Raw genomic sequence first — 26,875 nt, forward strand, 5'->3', positions numbered from 1 at the left:
ATGAGATTAAAAAAACTATCAAACATATCAACCGATAATTAACCAGTTCTATCTAATGAATTATAACAGGAAATAATAGCGCACAGAAAAAGTGGCATACTACAACTAGGCAAAATCAATCCATGGACTTTGGCGCCGCCGCATGGATGGTAGAAGTAACCATATGGCTCATAGAAAATATATTCTGGCTATGCGAGGCTATCGATATCCCCAAGTTAACAACCAAAATAATCTTTAAATCCAAATCCCTAGGTTTCCTTTGTGAATAAATAAATCAATAACTGAGAAAATATAGATATTTCGGTAATCCCACCAATTACAACTATCTCAATTCCTCCCTTGACACAATATTGTCCTTGAATGATCCATTATATTTGATAGTCCCAGTAGCCCTAATCATCTGCCTCCATTTATATTCTGCAGATATTCTGCAATCTGTTCTCTCCATATCTTTCACCCTAGTGGGTTTCGTCCAATTATAAAGATAGGCGTCATTTTTAACAACATTCTTTACAAGAGACCCAACAGGGGCGTAGGAGGAGCAAGTATGTTTGTCATATTTTCACAGACCGGGCCTCATGTACTAAGGTTGCGTACGCACAAAAACGTGGCGTACGTCCTTTTCCACGCTCACGTTCAGATGTAGAAAACGTGAAATGACCGTAAAAATGTGCCGTCCCCACGCCAGCTCCAGAGCTGTCGTACGCACGTTTCTACAGCTATTGTTCCTTTGGCGACACTTAGAGGTGACGCTGGGAAACTGGGAAAAAAGGTGAAAACAATGACTCAGAGTGATTTGCACATCAGAGACACACTAATGAACAATTAACACACCTTGCAATTATATGGGTGGCTATAAAAGCATGCGCAATGGATGAAGAAAATTGTTTTATGGCTGCGTTAGCGTTGTTAGAGGACATCGCAAATGGTCAAATCCGAAGGGAACGTATATTTAGGGAACGCGAGGACTTAGGCCTACTCGCAAATGATGATGATTGGCTCATGAGCCGATTTCGTTTCCCCAGGCCAGTATTACTGGAGCTGTGCGCAGAGCTGCGGCCGGCCCTAGAGCGCCACACAGCCAGGAGCCAGGGGTTGTCCGTGCCCACACAGGTGCTGACCACGCTGGGGTTCCTGGCAACAGGGGCCTTCCAGCGGGAGCTGGCCGATCGGTCAGGAGTGTGCCAGTCCACCCTGAGCCGAGCCGTGCCAGCTGTGTGGGACGGAATCATCATATGAGATTAATATGAGTCCAGACCGGCCTCATATGCATTAACATGAGATAATTAATGCATTCAAAGCCGAGCCACGCCACCTTGCCCTGTGAATTCAGGGTTCTTTTTGGTGTGAAAGCGGCCATGTTGCCGCTTTCACACCAAAACGAACCGAGAGCCAGTTCCGGGCTGGTGCTAGGGCCAGTTCCAAACTGGTTCCAGCCTTACCCCAGTTAAGAACCGGTTGGTTTCACACCGGCCAGAGCCAGCCATGGAGCCGGCGTGAGCAACGTCATGACGTCACTGCAAACGTCTCGGCTAGTGAGCTTGGAACATAGTTACGCCATCAAATGCGTTTATGGAAACATTTTTAGCGAGAAATGTGCATTTTACTTTCATAATGTTCGCTCGGTGAATGTGAAGGATGTTTGGTTTGATAGTTATGACGAAGAGGGAACGCTCCGTTCACTTGCATGGACATGGACTCATCTAGCTGCGTTGGCGCGTTGACGCGTTGAACCACCACACAATAGGCGCGCAGAAGAACCCTCGCGCCAGTTTCAAACACAACAACAACAATTTCGTCTTCGATTCAATCCGTGTATGGTCCGTTCTTTGAATATTCCGATTTAAAACAAAATCAGAAAAAACAAAAAAGAACCATACACGGATTCACGTCCATTGTTTACTTCGGTGTTTTAAAAAATGCCGGTCTTCGTTGGTCTTCCTGTTTATGAAGGTACGGATAACTCCGCCCCCTGCCCCCGGCGTAAAAAGTGGTTCTAGTTCTAGCCCAGCTCTAAAGTGGGGCCAGAGTTGAACCGGTTTTTAGGGGCCGGAGCCGGTTCTTTGGCGGTGTGAAACCAAAGCCCTGGCCCTAGCTCCGAACTGGCCCGGAACCGGCCCCGATTTTGCGGCGGTGTGAAAGGGGCAACAGGTGCTGACCACGCTGGGGTTCCTGGCAACAGGGGCCTTCCAGCGGGAGCTGGCCGATCGGTCAGGAGTGTGCCAGTCCACCCTGAGCCGAGCCATGCCAGCTGTGTGGGACGGAATCATCATATGAGATTAATATGAGTCTAGACCGGCCTCATATGCATTAATGCATTAATATGAGATAATTAATGCATTCAAAGCCGAGCCACGCCGCCTTGCCCTGTGAATTCAGTTGCAGCGCAAATATAGCAGCAAATACGTTACATTCTTAACCCAGCAGCGGTGTTGTTCAGATACTGATTAAATGGGTTTGTTAACCATTCGTAATAGTATGGCTCCATGAGTATGCGCACACGTTCTATGTGTTCTTCATCTCTGGGCACTGCGTCCCTTTATGTTTTGCAGCGGTTGCATTTGTTCTCTGTTAAAATACATGGTTAATGTATTATTTTGGAGTTAATAAATTTGAAAAAACAGGAACACCACTAGTTTCTGGCTACGCCACTGGTGTCACCGATCAAAGCGGCCACTCTCAAATCGAAGGGGGAGAGTTCCCCCACTCCCGTCCCCCCTCCTGTTGCGGTCACGCTTCGGCGGTGGGCAGAAACCCTCCGCTTCACCTCCACCTTGAGGTCTGACCACTTTTTTTTAATTTCAGAGTGTGTGCGCTGCTGAGACCCCACTGCATTGACGGCCTCGCAAACACGCTCCCACTCACTTCTCTTTTGTTTTGCATTTATCCCTGTTGACAGGGTTCCAAATAGCATATGCTTGCACATTTCTACCTCGTGGAGCAAAATCTCGAGCTCGGACTCCGTGACGTGAAGTTTCGTTTTTTGCCTCTGTTCATGGTGCCAGGTGATCGGATTAAGAGGTGAATCTCAGGTCCAGAGGCCTATTTAAATGAAATTGCATATTTAAATGAGGGCGTGGACAGGGAGGAGTTTGGCACCTCGGCATATGCGCTCAATTCCACGTTGATTGAGATGTACAAAAGAAACGTGCTTGGATCCATGCGTTCGCACACTTTGAGACATCTGAATTTATTTGTGAGTAAGACAGTTTCTGGGTTTTGGCGTACGCCAAGTTTCAGTATGAAATCCACGCAAGTCTTAGTACATGAGGCCCCTGGGGTCTCATTTATAAAACTGTGCGTGGGATCGTTACTAAAAATGTGCGTACGCCCAGAAGCCAAGTTTTGCGTGCGCCAAAAAATATTCGGATTTATAAAACACTGCGTACGCACACCTGTACGCAAACTTTGCTTTATAAATCACATACTGACTATAATTGTGCGCAGCTGAATTGGCTTCACGTTCCGCCCTCTACACGCCCCTTTTTAACCATAAATGGTCAATGCAAATGACCTCATGAATGCGATCTGCATATAAAACAGACTCAGATGCCGGTATTATGTCTTGTTGGAAACAATGGCAGAAGTAGGCTACTGAGAAAATCCAAAAAGCGAAATTTCACGGAGGTTGAAGTGGAGACACTTGTGGGTGAGATGGAGGCCCGAAAGGTAGTTTTGTTCGGCGGTCACGGGATTGGAATCGCCAACAACAAAAAGCAGAGTGAGTGGCAACATGTTGCTGCAGCAGTGAACTCTGTCAGTAGCACGGAGCGCACAGTCCCAGAATTAAAAAAGAAGTGGTCTGACATAGAGTTACATATTTTTATGTAGCCTACCAATAAATCGTTATGGTCCCTAAATACCCTCTCCCTCCGAATCCTGCATGGTCCGCCAGAAGTGCCATATGGTGCAGCATTACCACGGCCGGCGCTCACCTCTGTATTTATAGGGTTACGGTAATAAGACTGACGAGAACGCCTTGGATAATCAGTTTGTAATTACCCACGTAAAATGTTCTTGAACATAACCCCTTTTTAATGCCTGATTTGTCATGAAAAGCATCAAGAGTAACGGACAACGATTGTGATGAGTGTGGCTTGGTTTTTCACACTTGGGATTTAATTGACATTTGATCATGTGTTTACAGTGTCACATAAAAATATTATGTTATTGACACATGTTGGACAGATGCTTTATTCCATGCAGTCGCGCCGTCAGTGGACAGTATGGAGTGACGGGATTAAATATAGAGAATTTCTTTTTATTTCTATTCTAAGGAGATATTTCTGGAGTTATAACTGAGAAATAACGCAGTGGATTTAAATTATTCTGATTAGGATTTAACGCATGATACGGGTTGAAATTAAATTGATGAAGGGCGATGATAAAACATAATCGTTCTTCTCACTCTGCAATTCTTCGGTCTGACTTCAGTTCACCACCACACCGTCTGTGTCGCCAATTCTCCTTTTCCTCCAAACCATGCGTACGCATGGGTCAGAGTTTGCTTAGGGCTGCGCACATTTTCCCGTCAAGTTGGTTTTTTATAGATCACAACCTTGGCGTGAAAAGTCACGTACGCAACTTTCAGCCCCGTTTTGTGCGTACGCAACGGTTATAAATGAGACCCCAGGGGCCTCATGTACAAAGACTTGCGTGGATTTCTGAGTAAAACTTTGCGGACGCCAAAATTTGGAAAGCTGCTGCGCACAAATAAATCCGGATGTATCAATCCTTGCGTAAGCACGATTTCACGCAGATTCTCTTTGTACATCCCAATTAACGTGAAATTGTGCGCACGTGCACGAGCCCGACTCTCCGCCCAGTCTCCTCCCTCATTTAATATGCTAATTAGTATAAACAGGCCTGCAGTAGTGCGCTTGTTAGGAGAAAGGAGATAATGGATAAAGCAAGAAAGAAGAACTTTAGCGAATGCGAGGTGGAAGTGCTGATTTCGGAGGTAGAGGCCAGAAATAAAATCTTGTTTGGCTCTCTTTCCTCCGGAATCAGCACTAAAACAAAAAAACTGGCGTGGGAATCGGTAGCAAAATCTGTTAATGAGGTTGGGGCGGAAAGCCGAACTGTGGCGGATATAAAAAAAAAGTGGTCGGACATAAAAGTTGATGTCAAAAAAAAGGTCTCTGCCCACCGGAGAAGCGTGGGTCAGACGGGCAGCGGAGCCGGAGTCGGGGAGCTCGCCCTATTCGAGCAGAGGGTGGCCGCAGTGCTGGGGGATCGGCTCCTTTTTGGCGTGGTCCCGCCAGCCGAAGGGGATTCCGACTTGGCCCAGGATCCCACGGAAGGTACAATTGTTTTCATATATTTGAAGAACTTTTATACCTGCTAGTATAGGCCCTAGCCTGCATTTCCGTATACATGATTAATGTTTAGCCAGCAATAAAACGCGTTCTCCTCAATGTGATTGTAATTTATATACATTCTTTAATCACAGACAGCCAAGGACCAAGTGGCGCACAGCTGATGGTGCCAGAGGAAGACCCCCAGCCAGGCGTGTCCGGCGTCTCCGTCTCCACTGCCCATTGCCCCCCTTCTGCTGCCAGTGGGAAAGGCCGGGTTTTAACTCGCGCTGTGCTGGACTCGCAGGAGGAGATCGTTAAGGGAATTCAGGAGATGAATTCGAACCTCAAAGAAATAACGGAGGCCTTACAAGCAATTAGTCTCACATTCAAAGAACTAGTTAAAAAATGAATGTTGTCTCCGTTTACCTTTTTTATATTCTGCCTATTAACTGCTGCCGGATTCGAATGGCCTCTACATTGGGCTGCGCATTGTTTGGTCCGGGGTCTGGGTCTTCTGGGAGGTCCATTACCTCGCGTAATGGCACGCCGTGCCTGTGCGCAACATTGTGCAGAACCCCACATGCCTGCACAATGCGGCACACCTTTTCAGGGTGATAGAGCAGCATTCCCCCGCTCCGGTCAAGGCAGCGCCACCGGCTCTTCAGCTGCCCTATCGCTCTTTCCACGACTGTCCGAGTGCGTGCATGGATATCATTATATCTCTGCTCTCGGACAGTCTGTGGGTTGGCGAGGGGGGTTAACAGCCATGGCCGTAAGGCGTAACCGCTGTCTCCTTAGGAGTAATAGGTACAATTACAGCATAGGCTACCCAACATGTCTAGATTTCAGTAAATTCACTTTAAAGTGTTTTAAATTGCTTACCAATTAGCCACCCATCACACACTCTTCCAGCCTCCAACCTATTCCCAACCGAGCTGTTTCTCAGGACGAATGAATCATGGGTTGACCCAGGCCACCTTGCCACGATATTCGTAAGGCGCATTTGGGCATCACAGATTATTTGCACGTTTAAGGAATGGAAGTGTTTCCTATTAACGTACTCATATTCCCCTTCAGATGGCGCCTTTATTGCAATGTGTGTGCAGTCGATCGCTCCGATTACATTGGGAAAACCGGCTATCGCTGCAAATTGCGCTTTGATGTTTGCTTGGTTTACTGCATCATATGGAAACCGTATATACCTGGCTGAGATGCGGATGATCCCGTTTAAAACAGGCGGAATGGCGCGGCTCAGAGCTCCCTGACTCATTCCTGACCGGTCAGCCAATTCCCTCTGGAATGATCCTGTTGCTAGAAAACCAAGCGTAGTCAGGACTTGTATTGGAACTGGCAATGCGTGACTCCTCGCCGTCTGCCTCTCCAAACCCGGGCTCAACTCAGTACATAGTTCCAAGAGGATAGCTCTTGGAAATCTGAATCGGCTGATAAGCCAGTCATCATCATGAGCCAAAAAATCGTAATAATCACGGAACACTCGTTCATTTCGAATGTGACCATTCGCAATATCTTCTAATAAGGCCAACACTGCCATTGTCAACCTATCGATTATTGCCACATTTTGCACCTGCTTTTATATTCTCATTTAATTTGATGCATGTTGACGATAGGTTGTTCCCATACACCCAAGGTGTCAATAATATACACATAATTCGAAATTGGCCGACTGGTTTATTGATGGATTGATTTTAAGTAACAATCTTGCGCTTAATCCACTCAGCATCATATAATAATATTGCAGTCAAGAATTTCACAACAAATGTGTGAAGAGAGATCATATGTCATGCGTGGTCCGGAAAATATGTAACGTTTAATAAACAAGCCATCACTGAAAATAATATTGCTGGGGGTTCCTTTTAATTTCCTTTTCATTCCAATATTGACAATTTAGTTTTATGGGTCTGTTTAAGTTTAGCCTAACAACAGTGTCACATTATGCGTCTCGACAACAATAACGCATTATTGAAGTGCATTTAAGATCACGCATCCCGATGTTCAAATCCACTTTGAACTCGCCTCATATTGCAATATTACTTCTTGACTCGTGATCGCGTAGGCCTCATGTTGTTGCGCTGATTTGCCTCTATGTGCCGCCAACTGACAATGCAGCAGAAATGTGCGTAAGCCAGGCATTTAGTTTGCGTGGAGAACCGCACTTTCTCACGTCAAGTCAGTCTTCGTACATCCGAACGTTTGCGTGAGAAGTTGCTTACGCAGCTTTTTTGTGCGTAAGCAAGCTTTGTACATGAGGCCCCAGAGCTGTCGTACGCACGTTTCTACAGCTATTGTTTCTTTGGCGACACTTAGAGGTGACGCTGGGAAACTGGGAAAAAAGGTGAAAACAATGACTCAGAGTGATTTGCATATCAGAGACACACTAATGAACAATTAACACACCTTGCAATTATATGGGTGGCTATAAAAACATGCGCAATGGATGAAGAAAATTGTTTTAAAAATGGCTGCGTTAGCGTTGTTAGAGGACATCGCAAATGGCAATTCCACGTTGATCGAGATGTACAAAAGAAACGTGCTTGGATCCATGCGTTCGCACACTTTGATACATCTGAATTTATTTGTGCGTAAGACAGTTTCTGGGTTTTGGCGTACGCCAAGTTTCAGTATGAAATCCACGCAAGTCTTAGTACATGAGGCCCCCCTCATGTACTAAGACTTGCGTGGATTTCATACTACTACAGAGGTGAGCGCCGTGGTAATGCTGCACCATATGGCACTTCTGGCGGAACATGCAAATGGCAGGATTCGAGGGAGAGGGTCTTCAGGGACCATAACGATTTATTGGTACATAAAAGTATGTACCTTTATGTCAGACTACTTCTTTTTTAATCCACGCGCTCCGTGCCACTGACAGAGTTCACTGCTGCAGTAACATGTTGCCACTCACTCTGCTTTTTGTTGTTAGTGATCCCAAAATACAAGTTTTATAAATGAGACCCCTGATGTCAGATGCATTTTTATAATTTTGATTGAGAGGGGACATCTTGAAATAAAGGTGCTTGTTTAATTTTACTTTGTAATTGTTCTCTAAATCCTGCACATCTTACCCCACTCTCCTCTCTCTCTCTCTCTCTCTCTCTCTCTCTCTCTCTCTCTCTCTCTCTCTCTCTCTCTCTCTCTCTCTCTCTCTCTCTCTCTCTCTCTCTCTCTCTCTCTCTCTCTCTCTCTCTCTCTCTATAGATGGATGGATGGATGAATGGATTAGATAGATAGATAGATAGATAGATAGATAGATAGATAGATAGATAGATAGATAGATAGATAGATAGATAGATAGATAGATATCTACAGAGTTTATGGTTTAAGGTCCCAAGCGCTCTTCTTCGGTTGCGTCACTCGTTCCCCATTGGTCGGTCCAGTCACTCGTTCCACTTTGGTCAGTCTGTACCATGGTCTGTACAGGGTGCCAATCGTTCCCCATTGGTCGGACGCACAGGACAGCGACTCCCAGAGCCGGAAGTGACACACACCCATCTCCGTAACACAGAGCTAGACATGGAGAGCTCTGTGTGTGTTCGGCGTGTCTTTAAAGGTCGGAAACCTTTTGCTGAATAATCGGAGCCCGATGAAAGGACACGGCTTATTCACATCATCTGAGGTATGGCTTTATATTTAAAATGTTCAATAGAGGCTTAGGGTGTGGCCTTTTGTTCGGGTTAGCTTCCCTGCTAGCAACACTAATGCTAATGTTGTGAAAGTGAACACCGGCCATTATTATAATAATAATAATAATAAATAAATAAAATGTTAATCTGCAAGCAAGGTAGAATGGATAACCTAGTGGCGTCGATGACGGCCATTGTCTCGCAAACATTTTTTTTTTTACATTTGTTAACACGCCATACAACCAGGAGTAATAAATAATTATACTGCGTCATTTTAAAGTAAACTAGGCTAGGACCAGGGTCTGTGAGTGGTGCTGCTGTCTGCTGGTCTATATGGACCAGGCTATGTGAGTTGTGCTGCTGTCTCCTGGTCTATATGGACCAGGCTCTATGAGTGTCTCCTGGTCTATATGGACCAGGCTCTGTGAGTGTCTCCTGGTCTATATGGACCAGGCTCTGTGAGTGGTGCTGCTGTCTCCTGGTCTATATGGACCAGGCTCTATGAGTGTCTCCTGGTTTATATGGACCAGGCTCTGTGAGTGTCTCCTGGTCTATATGGACCAGGCTCTGTGAGTGTCTCCTGGTCTATATGGACCCGGCTCTTTGAGTGTCTCCTGGTCTATATGGACCAGGCTCTGTGGGTGTCTCCTGGTCTGTATGGACCAGGCTCTGTGAGTGTCTCCTGGTCTATATGGACCAGGCTCTGTGAGTGGTGATGCTCTCTTCTGGTCTATATGGACTAGGCTCTGTAAGTGATTGTGCTGTCTCCTGGTCAATATGGACTAGTCTCTTTAAGTGGTGGTGCAGTCGTCTGGTCTATATGGACCAGGCTCTGTGAGTCATTGTGCTGTCTCCTGGTCAACATGGACCAGGCTCTCTAAGTGGTGGTGCTGCCTTCTGGTCCATATGGACCAGGCTCTCTAGTGGTGTTGCTGTCTCCCGTCACTGTGGCCTGTCTCCATCACAATAACAGCCTGGCTGCATTGACTGTTTTCTACAGTCCACATTTGTGCCAAAGAGTAACTGAAGGGGCTGTGGATGAGCATCATCAACACACAGGCCTATTCAATGCTACGTATATCTCCACAGTGTGTGGTCATGTTCTCATCTTATAGCTGTCATAGTGCAAGAAGATACCCTGTCAATTGTGGATGTTGTGGATTCTGCCACTACAATTGTCTATTATTTGTTTTTTATTAATATTAATAATTAATATTATACAATATATTAATAAGTAGTCGATATAGTTAAGAAGTCAATATAGTTAGGGACTCAATATGGTGTGGTAAGTATGGCAGCTGCTTTCTCTAGTGAGGGGATGTTTGATACCGACAGCCCCGCATCGCCTTAAACATTTATTTTTCTTAACTAAAGGATATTAAATGTTGACGATGATGGCACCCATTGCATTACTAACCATCCCTGGAAGAGGGATTCACTAAGGGAGTTCTCTTCTTGCCCTCTTGGGGGACTAGGATTAGGGGTATTTCATAAATATTTTTAAGACTTTAACTGTGTTAAGGTCCTATGAAACTGAAATTGTATCGCATTTTCGACGCGCTGATTCAGAGCTTGTGACAATTGACTAGTGCCGTGATGGGTGATGCCTGATGCTTCAAACTCTAAGAATCCACCGGGTAGTGCGGATTGATTCGAAAGATTTGCTGTAAGGCCTGCCATAATATGCACCCCACACAGAATTTACCTCAGCATCAGGGCTAGTGTGTGTAATCAGAGTATGTTTCATGCAGGTGAAACCTTCCTAGTTTGTTTTAATTAATTTTGAATGTTAAATATTCGATGTTAAATCCCAAATAAATTGTTGACATTTCTAAACGCAAGCCATAGACTCCATCATTAAATGTATTCGTTTTCGCGGTTATTCAGCTTCTTCTCCTCCGGAAAAACACGACCGCATTGCATTGTGGTATAAGGGAGTAACATGTAGGGCACATTGTATGTACACTCAAATTTTGGGTATTATTATCCTGCAGACAATGTGGATAAGCTGATTTTTCTGGCAAAAAACATAATGATTGAGCGAAATTCATCAGGGCTAAAGACAGTCTGAGCCAATGTTATTTATTTTTATTTCTTCATTTCAGAATCTTTATATTTTTGAGCAAAATTCTAGCTTTGTATTGTCTCGTGTTCCTATTGTAAAAATCACAAAAGTGTGTTATGAACAACTTGAAGCACATGTTATGAAGCACATTTGTATTTAGCATTTTGATTTTTTACTGTACCGAAAATGAACCGAACCGTGACCTCAAAACCGAGGTACGTGCCGAGATTTTTGTGTACCGTTACACCCCTAGTTAGGCGTGTAAGTGGGTTCCTCCTACTGCGGTTATAGCGGACGCAGGAGAAGCCTTGTTGCTTCTATGAAATATTCTGTAGGTTGAGTCAGAGGTTACAGACTCGCTCTATTCTCTTGATCATCACTTTGCGTGTTCTTCAGAGAATTTCAAGATTTTTTGGCAGTTTTTTGTTTTACACATCCTTTTATTGTCATCTCATCCTCTGATGTGCCCTGAGTCTGATGTGCCCTGAGTCTGATGTGTCCTGAGTCTGATGTGCCCTGAGTCTGATGTGCCCCTGAGACGTGGGTGGAAACCAATTATTAGGGGTCCAAGCCTACAGGTTGGAACCCTATTGTTTTTGTAAGGATTTTTTTTATTATTATTATTCTACCTCCCCCTAGAAGTGGTACCACAGCCCAAACCGTAAATGGTGCCGACACGCCAATTGCATGACTAGATCCAGGTCCGGCACCGCTACTCAGATAACCAAATCCAGACACGCCGGTCACTAAGTGGCGCTATACCAAGGACAGACGCGTTTGGGGCTATAACTCCCACACCGAAGCTCCCACAGTCAAAAACCGCGAAACTGCATTTTCGCAAAAACCGCGAAACTGCATTTTCGCTACTCCTCCCACATTTCTTGACCAATCAACACCAAACCTTGCAGACGACATCTTCAGACGCACACAAAAAGATCCGACCTTCGACGACGAAACGGTAGCGTTTTGAATATTTGTTGCTTAGCTACGTTTTCCGTCGAAAATCAAAAATACAAAAAAAAAAAAAAAATTGACATCGTATCGAGTCCAAATTTTAGACACATTTTTAGACACATGTTAGCGCTACCCTTAATGGCGTTCGAATAAAAGTTCGGAAAATTACGCCCTAAGGGGGCGCAATAAACGAGGAAATTGTATATCTTCTAATTGGCCAAAGGAATGTTCTTCAAACTCAAGGGAAACCATCAAGGGGCAAACCCGAGTCTATATAGAAAATATGGCCAAGAATTATTAATGTGGGCGGGAGTTATTTGGCAAAGGAAAATTGTCTTTGGAAAATTTCGCCAACAGGGCGGCGCCAAAAAACGACGACATTGTCTATCTCCTATTTGGCCAATGGAATGTTCTGAAAACGCGCCACACCGAAGCTCCCACAGTCAAAAACGTTATACGCACAGATTCACTGGAGTCAGCTGCATCTTTTGGCATAGGCCAGGCCCATTTGCGTCAGTTTTTTCTTTATGCAAAATCGCGAAAACAGCTAAACTGACTTTTCGCTACTCCTCCCACATTTCTTGCCCAATTGACACCAAACTTTGCACACGACATCTTCAGACGCACACGACAAGAAATCAGCAAAACTATTTTGATCCGACCATCGTTGACGAAACGGTAGCGTTTGAATATATGTTTCGCGTTGCAAATCAGTAAAAACTATTTTGATCCAACCGTCGACGACTAAACGGTAGCGGAAAATGCGTTTGGGGCCGAAACTCCCACACCGAACCTCTCACAGTCAAAACCTTTATATCCACAGGTTGTTCACGGTAGCGTTTTGAATGCTTGCTTCGCGTTGTGCCGGCGAAATGCACATTTCTTGTCGTGTTGTGCCGGCGAAATGCACATCGCTTGGACCCCTGCATAACTGCTTGCAGTTCTAGCGATTATTATTATTATTATTTTTTTTTTTTAAATCACAAATTAATAACTCTGATACCCTGGCCTGTAGAGGCCACCCCTATATCGAGCCAATTTGCAGTCTACTCTGTTGGTTTGCTTTCTTGTCTGTTACATTGGTCAGACATTACATCTGGCAGAGTCTAGGAAACATAACTTTTTTAAATACATGTTAAACATAAAATTCAACCAATTACTGTAGCTATATGTGACCAGTCACATTAAATTCCAGGAACTCCTGTCTTTAACGGCTGTCTTTCAGAGGACATTCCACCTACTGTTACTCTATGGGACCCTTTATATGCAAGATTGCTACTCTGCCACAACACTCGGATGGGTTTTCTCGCTACTTAAAGTTTTAAAGAGGATCAAGTAGGGCTGGGCGATATGGACCAAAAGTCATATCTCGATATCTTAAAGCAGAATATCGATCTAAGATAAATATCGATATTTGTCGGGGGGGGGGGGGGGGGTTGGGCGGAGGGGCGGCGCGCTCCGCGCGTAGATTTGATATTACTATTTCTACCGTTCGGAATTGAATACAGTTTGATGGTTGAATAAACCGTGGACTAGACACTGCCTCCGCCTCGTATTTGAGAACATTATAATGTATAACATCACGGCCAAAAGCTTTGTGCGCCTCCGAAATATTATGAACGTAACGACTGCGTGGGGGGGGGCGTCGCATGTCATATCCCATGACATGCTATTTTATGTATTCTTTAATATAGGTATTAGTGGGCAACTAACCCAGTATTCAAAGACGTTCCCGAAATTCTGCCGTGGTGCAGAGTTACAGCCACTCCGAGCCAGTCGCACATTGAGCTTCCCCCAAATGCGGTGTTTTGCTGTAGCTATAATGCAAATGAGGAGGAGCGGGTCAAGGACGAGGGTGGGGGTGTGGCCCTGAGCAGCTTGCAGCCACGGTACCATGCGCTCTGTTTACAGTGGATGTATCGCAATGGCGAGGCGCACACAGCCTTTAGCCGTGTTCTGTAAATATTCTAGAACACACGGGAAGCATGTCGCAGTTCATTTACTTCAGCAAGTCAAAGCCAAAGTTCCTTTCCCCCAAATCCTTCTCAACCATGGCTCAGATAACCCCCACTACAGTCTCGTTGTGGAAATACAAGAGACGTCAAAGAACCGACAAGAAAAACTTGCGTTACAGTGTGTGTATTCACACACACACATGTGGCGCTCGCACGGCCGTGTCTCATTGGCGGGCCAACGTCTCTGGGCGGGCCAGGCAGAGTAAGGGGAGGAGCTTAGACGCTTTGTGACAGACCTAAAGACATTCCAAATCAGCGCGCTTGAGCCTCTGTTTTTTCAAAGGCGAGCAGAACAGCTCAGTGATGTTGCTAGGTACGCGTCCTGCGTCCCTGACGCATTAAAATCTGAAAGGACGCACTAAACTCACTATCCATGCGTCCCGGGGACGCATCTCATTTTCCCCATGAAAAACGATACATAGTGAACATTAAACAACTCGTGTTTAATCACAGTAACTGGCCAAAGAAACCTTCATGTGAGCAGATCGGACAAGCGCTGTTTCAACCCTCTGCGCTCTACTCGGCGCAGACGTGATCCCCTGTACAAAGTATCGTGACATGCTAATTTAGCCGCTACCAAAACAACAGCTCGTCACCGCTGATTTCATTTCAACAATTAAAAATACGAACTTCATAGTAAATAAACCCACGTTTCCACTCCTCGATGCTGTGCTCATTCGTGTCGAATGAGCAAATCAAAGAGGATTTTTTTGCAATCCTTCTGATTGAATATATGTACATTTATGACAAAATCGTGAGGACTAGGCTTGTGACACACACACACGCACACACAAATGTGGCGCTCGCGCTGTAATAGCTCATTGGCGCCACCAAGTGATCATTATGTGCAAATGCACAGCCTCTCATTAAAATGACTTGGGGGTCATTTGACCCCTCTTGCGGCGCTAGGAGTAAGTAAAAATGGCCCGGCGTTTCTAGTGTTAAACATGAACGGTTGAGTACTCCAGCGCTAACCATATCATACCACCATCAAGGAGTTTAACACTATTAATTTAATTTAAGAAATAGAATAATAATAAAAAAGAAACACATTTTTTAAACTGGGGAGTCGGGACCCATTGAATTTCTCAGGGACCCACCCAACTCGCCACCTGTGGGTCCCGGGGACTCACTACATTGAAAACCTATCAACATCACTGCAGCTAGTGCTCGTTTTACACCAAACGCATGTTTTAGCCACTGGGGGGCCATAGGCAGGCTAGGGGAACTCATATTTATGTTAGAAATAAATAAAGTGAGATTTTCATGTCATGGGACCTTTAATGTTTTATGTTTGGGTCTCGCGGAGTGAGAAACCTTGAAGTTACTGTGGAGTTACCGTTATTGCTATACCTACCTACCGTTTCGATTTACAATTACTATTCCTACTGTTCAGAATTGAATAAAGTTTGATGGTTGAATAAACCGTGGACTAGACACTGCCTCCGCCTCGTATTTGAGAACATTATAATATATAATATCACGGCCAAAAGCTGTGTGCACCTCCAGAATATTATGCACAGAATTGCAACCCTTTGGTTGCAACAGTTTTTAAAGCACTCTCTACAAATTACGTGATTTTGTAATTCGTCAGACACTTTATATCCAAACCATTTCCATACTATGGAGCCGTTGGTCTTTCGCTTGCAAACAAGCTCCTCGGAGCTGCTTGTGCAGGCGGACTCCATAACTGTGTTCGAAATCGGTCCCTATCACGGATATAGTGCACTATATAGGGTGCTCGCCATTTTGTAGTGGTGTTCGAAACTCAGTGGTTAATTTCATTGACAATATAGTGCACTTAAAATACCCAATGAATAGTGAACGATTTCGAACACGGCTCATGTTTCGCGATTTCAAAAAGTGACGTGAGTCAGTGGAGGGGGGGGGGGGGGGGGGGGGGGGCAGACAGAGACTGTGTGTGAGCCGGAGGCAGAGCGGGAGAGACATAAGCAGAGTTACGAAATAGCAGGTGGCAGGCGCGGTTCGAAACTGGTGTTATTTGGAACAAATGTGCTGTAATTTTAACGCAAATTAAATTATATCGATATTGACGATATGGTCTCGTTTCATATCGCGTTTCAAAAAATATCGATATATTTTAAATATCGATATATCGCCCAGCCCTAGGATCAAGTTTAAAATCGATATATCTTTGCACGGAAAAAATCGGCTGGATTTATCTGTCAAAAATCCTTGAATTATGTCAAGGTATTACTTCCGAGTCAGAGGGAGAAATTGAAATTTAGTAGGTGAGGGCAGAATGGCTATAGCATGACCAAGGCAACCGGATGTGAATTTGTTATCGGAGTGTAATGGCTCTGATTACCACGACCAACATTTGCAATACGAACTATACACATGTGTGGACAAAAATGGAAAATGTTGTTGAAACAGGTTACTTCATTGGTTACACATTTTGTAATATTTGTTTTCAGGCACTTGAAAAGTCTACTGTGTATTTAATATTTTTAACCTGTTGAAGTAGCCAGTTTATGTGTATTATATAATTTTTATTTCAATGACCATCATAAACCATAGACAGATATAAGAACATGTTGAGAGTTGGCCCCCTTATTTTAATGGAAACAAACAATAAATATAATTAATTTAACCTCTAAACATTGCAGGCCATTTGTGGTTTGTGTTTGTTCGGTTAATCTATATTAATATCTGAAAATCCATTTCAACATGTTGAAGCTTCAGTTAGATATTCCTGTCTATGAATATATCAATATTGTCTGCAATTTATCAGTTCACATTTAGGTTAAGGTCTTTGGAAAAATTTGACTGCTTTGGACTATGGGATGGCAGAGTTAATCCGACCTGTTTTTGTTCTAAGGCATCTGATTGAAGACCTGTAGCCATGGAAGTCTCCAAACCTAATAATAACACTTTCCCAAGTTTGGGGGATCTGGACGACTTCCTCACCAAGCACAACTCCAACTTTGTTTGGCTTCTTGTGGGTAGGTACTTCGACGCTATAAGTATTCAGAAAAATTCATGAAGGTATAAAGGCAGGAAGACCGATCATATCAGTTACACCATGCTACACTGCTCAATCCAAAAAGTTTATTTATGCTTTGTGCATTTTTTGATGACTCGGGCAATAAAAAAAAAAAAAATTGTATAATAGATTCAAGATTCAAGATGCTTTATTTATCCCGAGGGAAATTACTGTGCAACAGTTACAATACTAAGGTGGGAAAGTAATACAGGGTTAGAGTCAAAATAGATAAAATAGATGGAAATAAAATAAGTACAAACTAAATAAGTGAAAAGGAGCGATTGGATAAAAGTGGTATTAGTGGTAAAAGTGGTAAAGTGATAAAGTGATAAATATTATAGCAGCAATTGTTGGCAGCATAAATTAATTAAAGTGATTAATTGTAAAGATATATATTGATGTTTTAGGCACACTTTCATTTTACCATAAAGTAAAGAGAGTTTGGGCCACATTGGACACCGCAGTCCACAACTACCTAGACAGAGCTGTGCACGTCCACACAGACACACCGCTGTCAATGGTTTTGACGGTGAATTTCCGTAGTTATTTTATAGACCAGATTTTGTACAGTTATTTTGTTTATTGACCCGTTTTGTGTTTTTATCTTCTAGCCACTATTCTGTCTTGCGGATGGATTATCTATTTAACCTATTATAACTCCCGCAACATCGGCCTCATCCTCACCATCATCATCAACCGGTTGTACAAGGATGGCTACATTCACATTGGTAAGATCATCGGGAGCGCTATGTGATTGGGAATGGGAATGCTACCAGAGCCCTGCACACACTTAACACTCCTTAGGTTTCAAAGGATGTAGTTCTTCTGAATGTTCAATTCTGACCTAGGAACAGTACACAGTGAAAATACTGTTGATTCTTATTGCCCACCCTCATCTTTTTTAGATGATGTAGCACTTTCACCAAGCGTAACCCCTGTGTTCTATACAGATATATGTGTTGCTGATATGTGTCTTTCACTGGTATTTTATTGAAGCAAACCGATACACAAATAATGCACAAATGGAGAAGCTGAGAAGGTTTACTTTAAATATAAAAGGGCTGTTCCGTCAAGACACCTTATATGATTTATTCCAAAGCGTTTAGTTCTATATTTTCTGTACAATTGATGCTATAAAAATATTTTTCAAGCATTGAATAATAAGCATAATTTGCTAACATTTTCTTTAAAACACAAAATTGGTTTCTCTCAACAGGCTCCTTCTCGTTCTCTGTCCTGTCGGGGAAGGTCATGTTCAGAGATGTCTACTTCATCAACCAGGACATGTCTATTCGGTACTTGGACCTTTCTGCTTTGTCACACTGTGCTCTGCACACAAGATTAGGTTTCAACACAGTTCCCCGAGTCTGGTGATTGGATAATCTAGTGTACTGTTGTCTTCTGCCATAAAAGATGGATAGATTCATAGATGGATGGATATAAAAAAAATATAGCTTTGATATAATATAGCTTTTTTATAGCTTTGAATGATTGAATTTCAGATTTCTTTGTCCCTTTTGTGAAGTGAAACAAACGAAAAAAGCATTGACTATCTTCCTAATTGGTCATTTAAATTTCGTTTAGTGTATCGGCCCAGTATTTCAGAGTAAACACAATCCTGGGCTCTGCCCTGTGACCGGTGCTTTGGTTGGTCGACAATGTTTTACTTTTTTTATATCAACTAGGATACAAGACGGTTTCCTCATATTCCGGTGGTGGAAAATGTTTAACCCCAAACAGAAACAACACGGTAAGTTTAAGCAGCCCATCCAGATTCTAAGAAGACCACTCAGAGTCATTACATGTCGGACTGAAGTTTGGCCTTGTTTTCCTGACGATTAGATCCCAAAGCAGAGACCAGGCTGTATGTTACCGTCAATGGCTTTGAGTTTCATGTCTACAATCGCACTGGCCTCTACGCTCAGCTCCAAGAGATCTTTGGCCTGGAGCCCACCCTTATCAACCCCTCGAAATATGAGGAGAAGTCACGTGAGGACAGGGGAGCGACACTGGACAGGTAGGCCCTTCAGTCTTTTGGATAAAGCAGGAAACGTTTACTGTTTGCAATTCCTGATTTGTGGGGATAATTAAAGTTAAATTATTGTTATAATTTTTTCCTCAAAGGCAAACTTGCCATTGGCAGTAGGAGTTATTCCATCTACAACATTGTGCTACACTGCCAGGATTTCACGGGGTCACCGAGACATGGCAAAGGAGGCAGTTTAACGTTCAGTGTCATTTACTGATAACTTGCATAGCTCAGTATGCAGACAGGCATATTTCAGTACCATAAATATAGCAGTATGCGCACAGGCACATTTCAGTACCGTAAATATAGCAGTATGCACGTAGGCACATTTCAGTACTGTATATGAGAATCACATTCTGCGGAGGCTTTGATGATGGGATCCAAAGAGAAAAATAAAGAGTCTATTGGATCAGAAACTGGTGTTGACCGCCTATCCACATTATAGATAAAAGTTTTGGAAGATTCCCATTCCCCTGCCATTCTGTGATTGGCAGTGATCCGCAATTGGCAGATGATTGTTTGGATGATCGTGATCGGGCCCAAAATGCTGATCGGAGCATCTCCAATCTAGATGGTATCTAAATGGTCAGAATGTGGTCTTTTACAGTGTTACCATCAAGGAGGAGATCCCAGACCCTTCATCATCCTGGCGCTCCCTTATCCCGGTCATCAAGGTTAACATTAGTACGGTGAGTACCCCTCAGCTCTTACTAAGGAATAACAAAACTTTAAAACCCTCTGACCTGTTTAGGGCAGAAAAATCGGGCAATACACAGTCACAGTGCACAGTCAAAAAAAAGATAAAGTGAATGGCAGTCACCATATCTGGTGATGGTGCTGTTCTCAATACCCTTACACGTGACAAAAAACACTTCATACAGAGTTCTGCATGGGTTCATTGTTATGTTAAAGAGTGACATGTCCTCGCCTTGGAACCAGACCAAGCTGGCCAGCTCAGGATTGATTCACCCTGCAGATAAGGTCTGGCTCCCCTCCCATATAAAAAGAGACCTGCCAGGAACTAGACCAACCAATCACAACCGGGATCAATTTGATGACGGTGCAGAGACGCAGAGTAGTGGTATTAAATTATACTCAAATTATACTCTAATCTGCCACGGGCAGATTAGAGTATAATTTGAGGAATAGAAGTCTTCCGTACGTGGAGGTATGTTGAGGTTGGTCGGTATGGCAATATGGCATTGGTATGCCTTAAAAACAGGTTTACCGAAAGATAACATACCTAAACTTCACCAACCATGTTTCTGAAGCATACTGTGTTAAAATCCACTCTGAAACGGACGTTTGCGAAATTACATGTGTACAGCTTTAAGGCCCAGCCTGTGTTTTAGAGAAGCCGCGGTTCAGAGAGGACAACTTCAAATGTATGTTTTATTTTTTTAGAGATATAGTCTTCAAATTTGTCATCTGTATAATATGGAATCTCCTCTTAGTAGCCATATTTTACGTCAGGTTCATTATGGTTGGATTTGAACTTCTGTTGGCTTTTTGTGGAAAGTATGAAAACTATACACTTTTGGAAACCTTATAGTATAAGCAATCAGAAAAACAATGTTTCCATTTGGCTCGAGTCCTATATGGCCGCCATCTTGGATTTTACAAAAATTGCTGCAGTGAAAAAGGTTTTCGTCGATATATCAGCTGCTAAATAACCTAAAGCTTTTATTTTGACAGTTAACTACCATTTTCCGGGCCAATGAATCCAATGGTAAAAAAATAAATAAGCTAGATTCAACCTAAAACTTAATTGACTGAAATAGTTTTATTGAATGTTTTTAACAAGTGATCAATCATGAACGTTCCACTATGTTAATGTCCATTAAGAGCCAACATGCTCCTCATGACAGAAGTGTGTTTAATGTTTAAGGCAATCAAGGAGTCTTTCCACATCATCACTATCATCGTAATCAGTTTCATACTTCTGTGTGTCCTCATCATTCCGACACTCATTGCCGCACTGGCAAAGATCGGTGCAGCGTAAGTTTTTTTTTTTCTGCAAGAACATCTGGCAGCAGAACAGTCTCTTTTGCATTGACATCTAACCATCTCAATGATGGTGAACACTAAAAGATAGGTCTTATCATAACCCTAAAAGTACACATGAAATAAATTACAATACATGAGTTCACAGCAACAAGCGTATATAGATTTTTTTTTATTATTGTTAGTATTGACCAGTTAGCTAAATTTCATAGGGTCCCGTTCTCTCTCTCCCTGTTTTCTCAGTTAAACACAAAAATCAACAACATTTGTCCCAGTGTTTGTTATATGTGAAATGAAGCAAAAAAATACGCTCTCCTTCTCTTTCTCGTTCGCAACACCTTTCTTCTTGGTCGTTTCTTCTATTTGTCTCTAACTCATGCTGCAATCTTTCATCGATCAATGTTGTGGATTTAACGAAATATATGATGCTTCGTTGCAGCAACATTTAGGATGACTGACAGCGGCCGCATTTATCACGCCTCTTGCAAACTTGGACTCTATGTCATATCCCGCCCCTTGCAAGCCGACCCCCCTAAACCTCATGGTCGAAAATCCTGATGTTGAAATGCAAAAACATGTGGGAAAACGTCTTATAAGGAAAAAAATATTGCGCTTGCTTCATTACATAAGCAGACAATTATTGTGCTGCTCTATTACGTTATAGGTGAACGAAAATTGTAAATGTTATTATTGCTATGGGTTTAATTACAACTAGAGGTTGAGCGCTCGGAAACTCTAGTAATAATACTAACGATTACAATAGGGTTCCTACGTTTTTCATAGGACCACTAAAAATGGCAGCACTCGATTGTACATGTCGATTGTACAGACATGTCGATTGTACACAATCACAGCTCTTCTCTGCTGCAAGTATAGTGTGTGTGTGTGTGTGTGTGTGTGTGTGTGTGTGTGTGTGTGTGTGTGTGTGTGTGTGTGTGTGTGTGTGTGTGTGTGTGTGTGTGTGTGTGTGTGTGTGTGTGTTATAGGGTCGCTTGGCCTTTGGGAACCACCACCTTCCCCAGACCTTGTGTGTGAACTTCGAGGACGCCTTCCTGACCTACGCCACCAAGCCGCCCTCCAGCCACCGGGACCGCTTCATGCACATCCTGAAGGGCTCGCTGGAGAACGTCCGCGTGATGCTGGTGCCCAGCCCTCGTTACGTGGGCATGCAGAACGACGAGTGAGGACATGGTTGAATTTAGAGCCATTATTTGTTTGTATTTACCAGGTTTTATATATATATATATATATATATATATATATATATATATATAGATATATAGATATATAGATATATAGATATATAGATACATAGATATAGGATAGATCATAGATGTATAGATAAAATTGTCAGCCAAAGATTGAATGAGTAACAAATCAAAAAATATTGAATAACTTAACCATTTCAGTGTTGAAATGTGTATCTTAGACCTCCGAGACTGATGGGAGAAGGCTTTGTTGTGATGCAGTCCAATGATGTTGATATATACTACTACCAAGATGAACCAGGTACACGCACGCACACACACTTTAATACAGACGTACATTTTCCATTATTTCCTTGGTCCACACTTTTTTCTTGCAAAGTGTCAATACGGGATGAGCTGTAGACTGAAGTATGGGTGTGTGTTGTCAGGTGTAGTCATTAACGGGTTCAAGGTACGCATGGTCTGAGCCTAGAAGCTCCTCTCCTGTCCTGAGGCTAGAGGCTCCTCTCCTGTCCTGAGGCTAGAGGCTCCTCTCCTGTCCTGAGGCTAGAAGCTCCTCTCCTGTCCTGAGGCTAGAGGCTCCTCTCCTGTCCTGAGGCTAGAGGCTCCTCTCCTGTCCTGAGGCTAGAGGCTCCACTCCTCTCCTGAGGCTAGAGGCTCCTCTCCTCTCCTCTCCTGAGGCTAGAGGCTCCTCTCCTCTCCTCTCCTGAGGCTAGAGGCTCCTATCCTCTCCTGAGGCTAGAGGCTCCTCTCCTCTCCTGAGGCTAGAGGCTCCTCTCAACTCCTGTCCTGAAGCTAGAGGCTCCTCTCCTCTCCTGTCCTGAAGCTAGAGGCTCCTCTCCTCTCCTGTCCTGAAGCTAGAGGCTCCTCTCCTCTCCTGTCCTGAAGCTAGAGGCTCCTCTCCTCTCCTGTCCTGAAGCTAGAGGCTCCTCTCGTCTCCTGAGGCTAGAGGCTCCTCTCGTCTCCTGAGGCTAGAGGCTCCTCTCGTCTCCTGAGGCTAGAGGCTCCTCTCCTCTCCTGAGGCTAGAAGCTCCTCTCCTCTCCTCTCCTCTCCTGGTGGTAGAAACTCTTTTCCTCTCCTGGGGGAGAAGCTCCTCTCCTTGGGGTAGAAGCTGCTCTCCCGGCCTTCAGGGCCAGAGCCATTGTAACAGTTTATGTGGATGAATGTTATGATGATCCGGTTCGCCCCTGAACCTGAATGGTTGGCCAGTGTTCAAGTTCAAGTTCAAGTTCAAGTGTTTTTATTTGTCACATACAATAAATTGAAGTGAAATGTTAAAGGGTCAATGCTCCACACTGTGCAAAAATAAATAAAAATATAAAATAAAATAAATTAGTTAATTTACATAGATAAAATAAAAAATGTAAATAAAATCAAATTTAAAAATAAGGTGTTGAATTAAAAATTTGAATTCAAGTGTCTCACTGCCTGTGGATAAAAACTTCTCTTAAGTCTCTCAGTCCTTGAGTTAAGGCTTCGTAGGCGTCTACCCAACGGCAGCAGGGTTGTTGTTGTTGCTGTGTTATTGACCTGGTGCTGCGCTCTGTGGGACCCTGTAGGGTGTATGCCTGCCTGGTAATTTGGCCGCCGTGGGACCCTGTGTAGGGCCGCCTGGTCATCTCGGTACTGAAGGGGGCAGAGTCTTGGTTTTCCTCCATTGTTACGTTCTACCATAGAGAAATTGAATCAGGCAAGTTTCTTATGAGTGTGATTCTACAGGGGCCCGTTCACGGTGGTTATTTTCGACCTTAACAAACACTTTCTAAAAGAACGTGGCTTAAAGATCCCGCCTCCATGACCATGATCGGTTATCAAAATAAATATGAAGCAAAGAAAAGTGAAGCGTGCATTTAACCAGATTTTAGCTCATCAGACATAGTTTTATTAATCTAAAGCCAGATTTCTTGGAACTAATCGTAACATAACCATGTTCAGGAAAGTAAAGCACAGTAAAGCATCCCTATAGGTGTTGAGCCCTGAATGTCCACACTGTGTCTGTGGATGAAGGTCTGGTTCCTGAGGAGCAGGACGGCGGTGAGGTGGAGGTGGGCGGCGTGGAGGACAAGCTGCAGGACCTGCCGCCCTGCCGGGGCCTGGACATCGTCTGCGGCAAAGGAACCGACTTCAATTACGGACCCTGGGCCGACCGCCAAAGGTACACAAGTTGTGAAGTAAATGTAGCAAACGGGATCATCAGGTACTTGTGGGGTCAAGACAAAACCACCCTGAAAGAAGTCTGATCTTTGAACACTTCTCCCACCACAGAGATGCTCTGTGGAAGTTCTTTCTTCCGGCGGACTACCAGGCCATGAAGGTGACAGAGGAATCCCAACCGGGGAAACTACGGCAGATCCTGGCCTTCGAGCTGCGCATGAACATCATCGACAACGCCACCATCGACCTGCTCTTCACCAAGAACAGGGTACACACACATGACCAACCTCTTTATGTTCTGCTTTACAAAGTAATCCATATCTGTTTTTCCGACCCCTGGTTCTGTTGAGTTATCTCAGTTTTGTAATTATCTTTGATATATTTCGTTAGTATTAACAGTTAATTCCTGATTGCTTATGTTGGTAGTATACTTGGTAAAGGGTCCACCTATTGTCTCTATCCCCTCTCCCCCCTGTGCTGTTGACAGGAGACCAATGCCATTCATGTCAACGTTGGTGCGGGCTCCTACCTGGAGGTCAATATCCCCATGACCGTAGGAGAGGAAGGTAACCGACGATAAAACATTGCATTTTAGATAAAGATATTTGCAACTGTAACAATGCCCGAGAGTTATTATGCATTTATTCCTGTTTACTTGATAAAAGTAGCTCCTGGCAAAGCCTAACAGGTTAATATCTGGTTTTGGCCTGTAAAATAATGTTCAAAGGGGTTGTTTATCATCTTTAACTTGGTGGATAGTTGTAATTGACCATTGATTTTTAACTATTTTTTTGGCTCTTATGCGGTAGGTCCCATGTGTGTGCGTAATTGATGGCTAAATGTTGCTATGACGTGACACGCTGTGCAGATCGGATCACATTTCTTTCTCCCCTCTGATATCCGATCCAGTGTAATAGGGCTAATATCGGAGCGATACCGATGCCGTGGATCGGATCGGGACATCCCTAGTTCCCACCCTTTGTTTGTTTAGAAGCTATTCGTTGATTTAAGCATACAATTATAAGGGTGCTATAAAACGTAACATTTTAATAGTCTGCGTTGGGTCGTTTGATGTGATGGTTAGACAAATTGTAAACTGGAACAAGGTAGACTACGCTAAATGCCTTTATGACTCCGGCACAAATCAACGTTGTCCCTCAAAACTTCAATCAAAGCCAGAACTCATCATGGGTCGTCATGAATTCATATTTACACTTCGACAGTCACATCACCTATCCCAAAATAACCTGTATGAACAGTTCCAGTCCGGTTTCCTCCCACTCCATTGCACTGAAACAGCGCTCATCAAAATAACTGACAACCTCCTAATGGCAGCTGATTCTGGACTCGCCATCCTCATCCTCCTCGACCTGAGTGCAGCCTTTGACACGCTCTGTCACACCACCCTCCTCAACAAGCTAGCTTCCATTGGCATCACCCACACCCCCTTAGACTGGTTCACATCTTACCTATCTGGCCACACTCAGACTTTTTAACTGAAGACTTTAAATCCATCCCCTCATCCGTCATTTCAGGTGTGCCCCAGGGCTCTTCATCATCTACCTCCTTCCCCTCGGTAATATCTTTATAGTTGATTGACATTTTTTTAACATTCACTTCCACTGTTATGCTGATGACACCCAGCTCTACCTCACCACTAAACCCTCCCCTACTCTACCGCCCATCTCCCTCACGGATTGTATCTCTTGTGGTATCCGGGAATGAAGAATGCGCCGGGATTCAGTGAAACACGTGGCAACGGATGGTTTAAGCCGACTTTCGGCGTTTATTTCAATAAGCAAAGAGGATAAGGGTGCGCTTGGGTCTCCGTGAGCCTCAAGCCTCTGCAGTCCATGCGTCTCTCTGCCTCTCCCGTCCATGCTTGTCTCTGCCTCTCTTGTAGTGGCTCCGGGCCTTTCTCCTCCCCGCCGCCAGGTGTCCCCCATCCCGCTGATTGGGGGGAAGGACCCGGTGCTCTCCGTCGCCGGCTGGTGGGTGGGGGTGGTACACCCCGTCCTTCACGGTTCCGCGGGCCCGTTCAGGCCGAGGCTTCAGGGGCGGGATGCCACACTCCCCCCCCGTTTGCTCAAGCCCCTGGTCTCCGGGGAACCCGCCCAGACAGGCATCCCGACGTGACAGGGCGTCGGCGTTGGCATGCTCCCGGCCCGGTCGGTGGTCCACCCGGAACCGGAAATCCTGGAGAGCCAGGAACCACCGTGTCACCCGGGCGTTTGTGTTCTTGGCCCCCGCCATCCACTTCAGGGGGGCGTGGTCGGTGACCAAGGTGAACTCCCTCCCCAGGAGGTAGTAGCGCAACTTCTCCAGGCACCATTTAATGGCCAGGGCCTCCTTCTCTACGGTGGAGTAATTGCGCTCGTTGGGGAGGAGCTTCCGGCTGACGTAGGTTATTGGGTGCTCCTCTCCGGCCCGGACCTGGGACAAGACCCCCCCAAGTCCCACCTCCGAGGCGTCTGTGTGAACAATCACAGGGAGGTTA

The 26,875-nt window shown here is 44.2% G+C and overlaps 2 protein-coding genes and 1 long non-coding RNA gene across 20 annotated transcripts in view; 2 read left to right on the forward strand and 1 right to left on the reverse strand.

The window, feature by feature from the left end:
• Window positions 1-984: 984 nt before the first annotated feature.
• Window positions 985-2,621, forward strand: LOC115544175 (uncharacterized). Its single transcript, XR_003976817.1, has 2 exons — window positions 985-1,113; window positions 2,152-2,621. It is a non-coding gene; the product is annotated as an uncharacterized LOC115544175 (long non-coding RNA).
• A 2,806-nt stretch (window positions 2,622-5,427) lies between these two features.
• Window positions 5,428-6,877, reverse strand: LOC115544372 (putative nuclease HARBI1). Of its 2 annotated transcripts, none has more exons than XM_030357277.1 (3): window positions 6,183-6,877; window positions 5,727-6,093; window positions 5,428-5,554 (listed from the first exon to the last, which is right to left on the reverse strand). In XM_030357277.1, the coding sequence occupies exons 1-2, from the start codon at window positions 6,850-6,852 to the stop codon at window positions 5,732-5,734; spliced, it is 1,032 nt and encodes a 343-aa protein (XP_030213137.1). In that variant the 5' UTR covers window positions 6,853-6,877; the 3' UTR covers window positions 5,428-5,554; window positions 5,727-5,731. The 2 variants fall into 2 exon arrangements, with proteins under 2 accessions (XP_030213137.1, XP_030213136.1); XM_030357276.1 differs by having other exon boundaries at window positions 5,458-5,592.
• A 1,895-nt stretch (window positions 6,878-8,772) lies between these two features.
• kiaa1109 (KIAA1109 ortholog) overlaps window positions 8,773-26,875 on the forward strand; it is a 148,200-nt gene continuing 130,097 nt past the window's right edge. For 12 of the 17 annotated variants that reach the window (XM_030357498.1, XM_030357504.1, XM_030357505.1 and 9 more), the window contains exons 1-12: window positions 8,774-8,934; window positions 16,818-16,941; window positions 17,594-17,710; window positions 18,199-18,277; window positions 18,668-18,732; window positions 18,825-18,999; window positions 19,619-19,700; window positions 22,002-22,195; window positions 22,445-22,524; window positions 24,232-24,379; window positions 24,490-24,646; window positions 24,866-24,944. In XM_030357498.1, the coding sequence (XP_030213358.1) occupies window positions 16,842-16,941; window positions 17,594-17,710; window positions 18,199-18,277; window positions 18,668-18,732; window positions 18,825-18,999; window positions 19,619-19,700; window positions 22,002-22,195; window positions 22,445-22,524; window positions 24,232-24,379; window positions 24,490-24,646; window positions 24,866-24,944 (1,276 nt within the window). In that variant the 5' untranslated portion in view covers window positions 8,774-8,934; window positions 16,818-16,841. Of the gene's footprint in view, window positions 8,935-16,817; window positions 16,942-17,593; window positions 17,711-18,198; window positions 18,278-18,667; window positions 18,733-18,824; window positions 19,000-19,618; window positions 19,701-22,001; window positions 22,196-22,444; window positions 22,525-24,231; window positions 24,380-24,489; window positions 24,647-24,865; window positions 24,945-26,875 lie in introns of all 17 variants that reach the window. The other 5 variants (XM_030357501.1, XM_030357502.1, XM_030357500.1 and 2 more) reach the window with 1 other exon arrangement.

Source organism: Gadus morhua, chromosome 5, assembly GCF_902167405.1.
Source record: "Gadus morhua chromosome 5, gadMor3.0, whole genome shotgun sequence".
NCBI lineage: Eukaryota > Metazoa > Chordata > Actinopteri > Gadiformes > Gadidae > Gadus > Gadus morhua.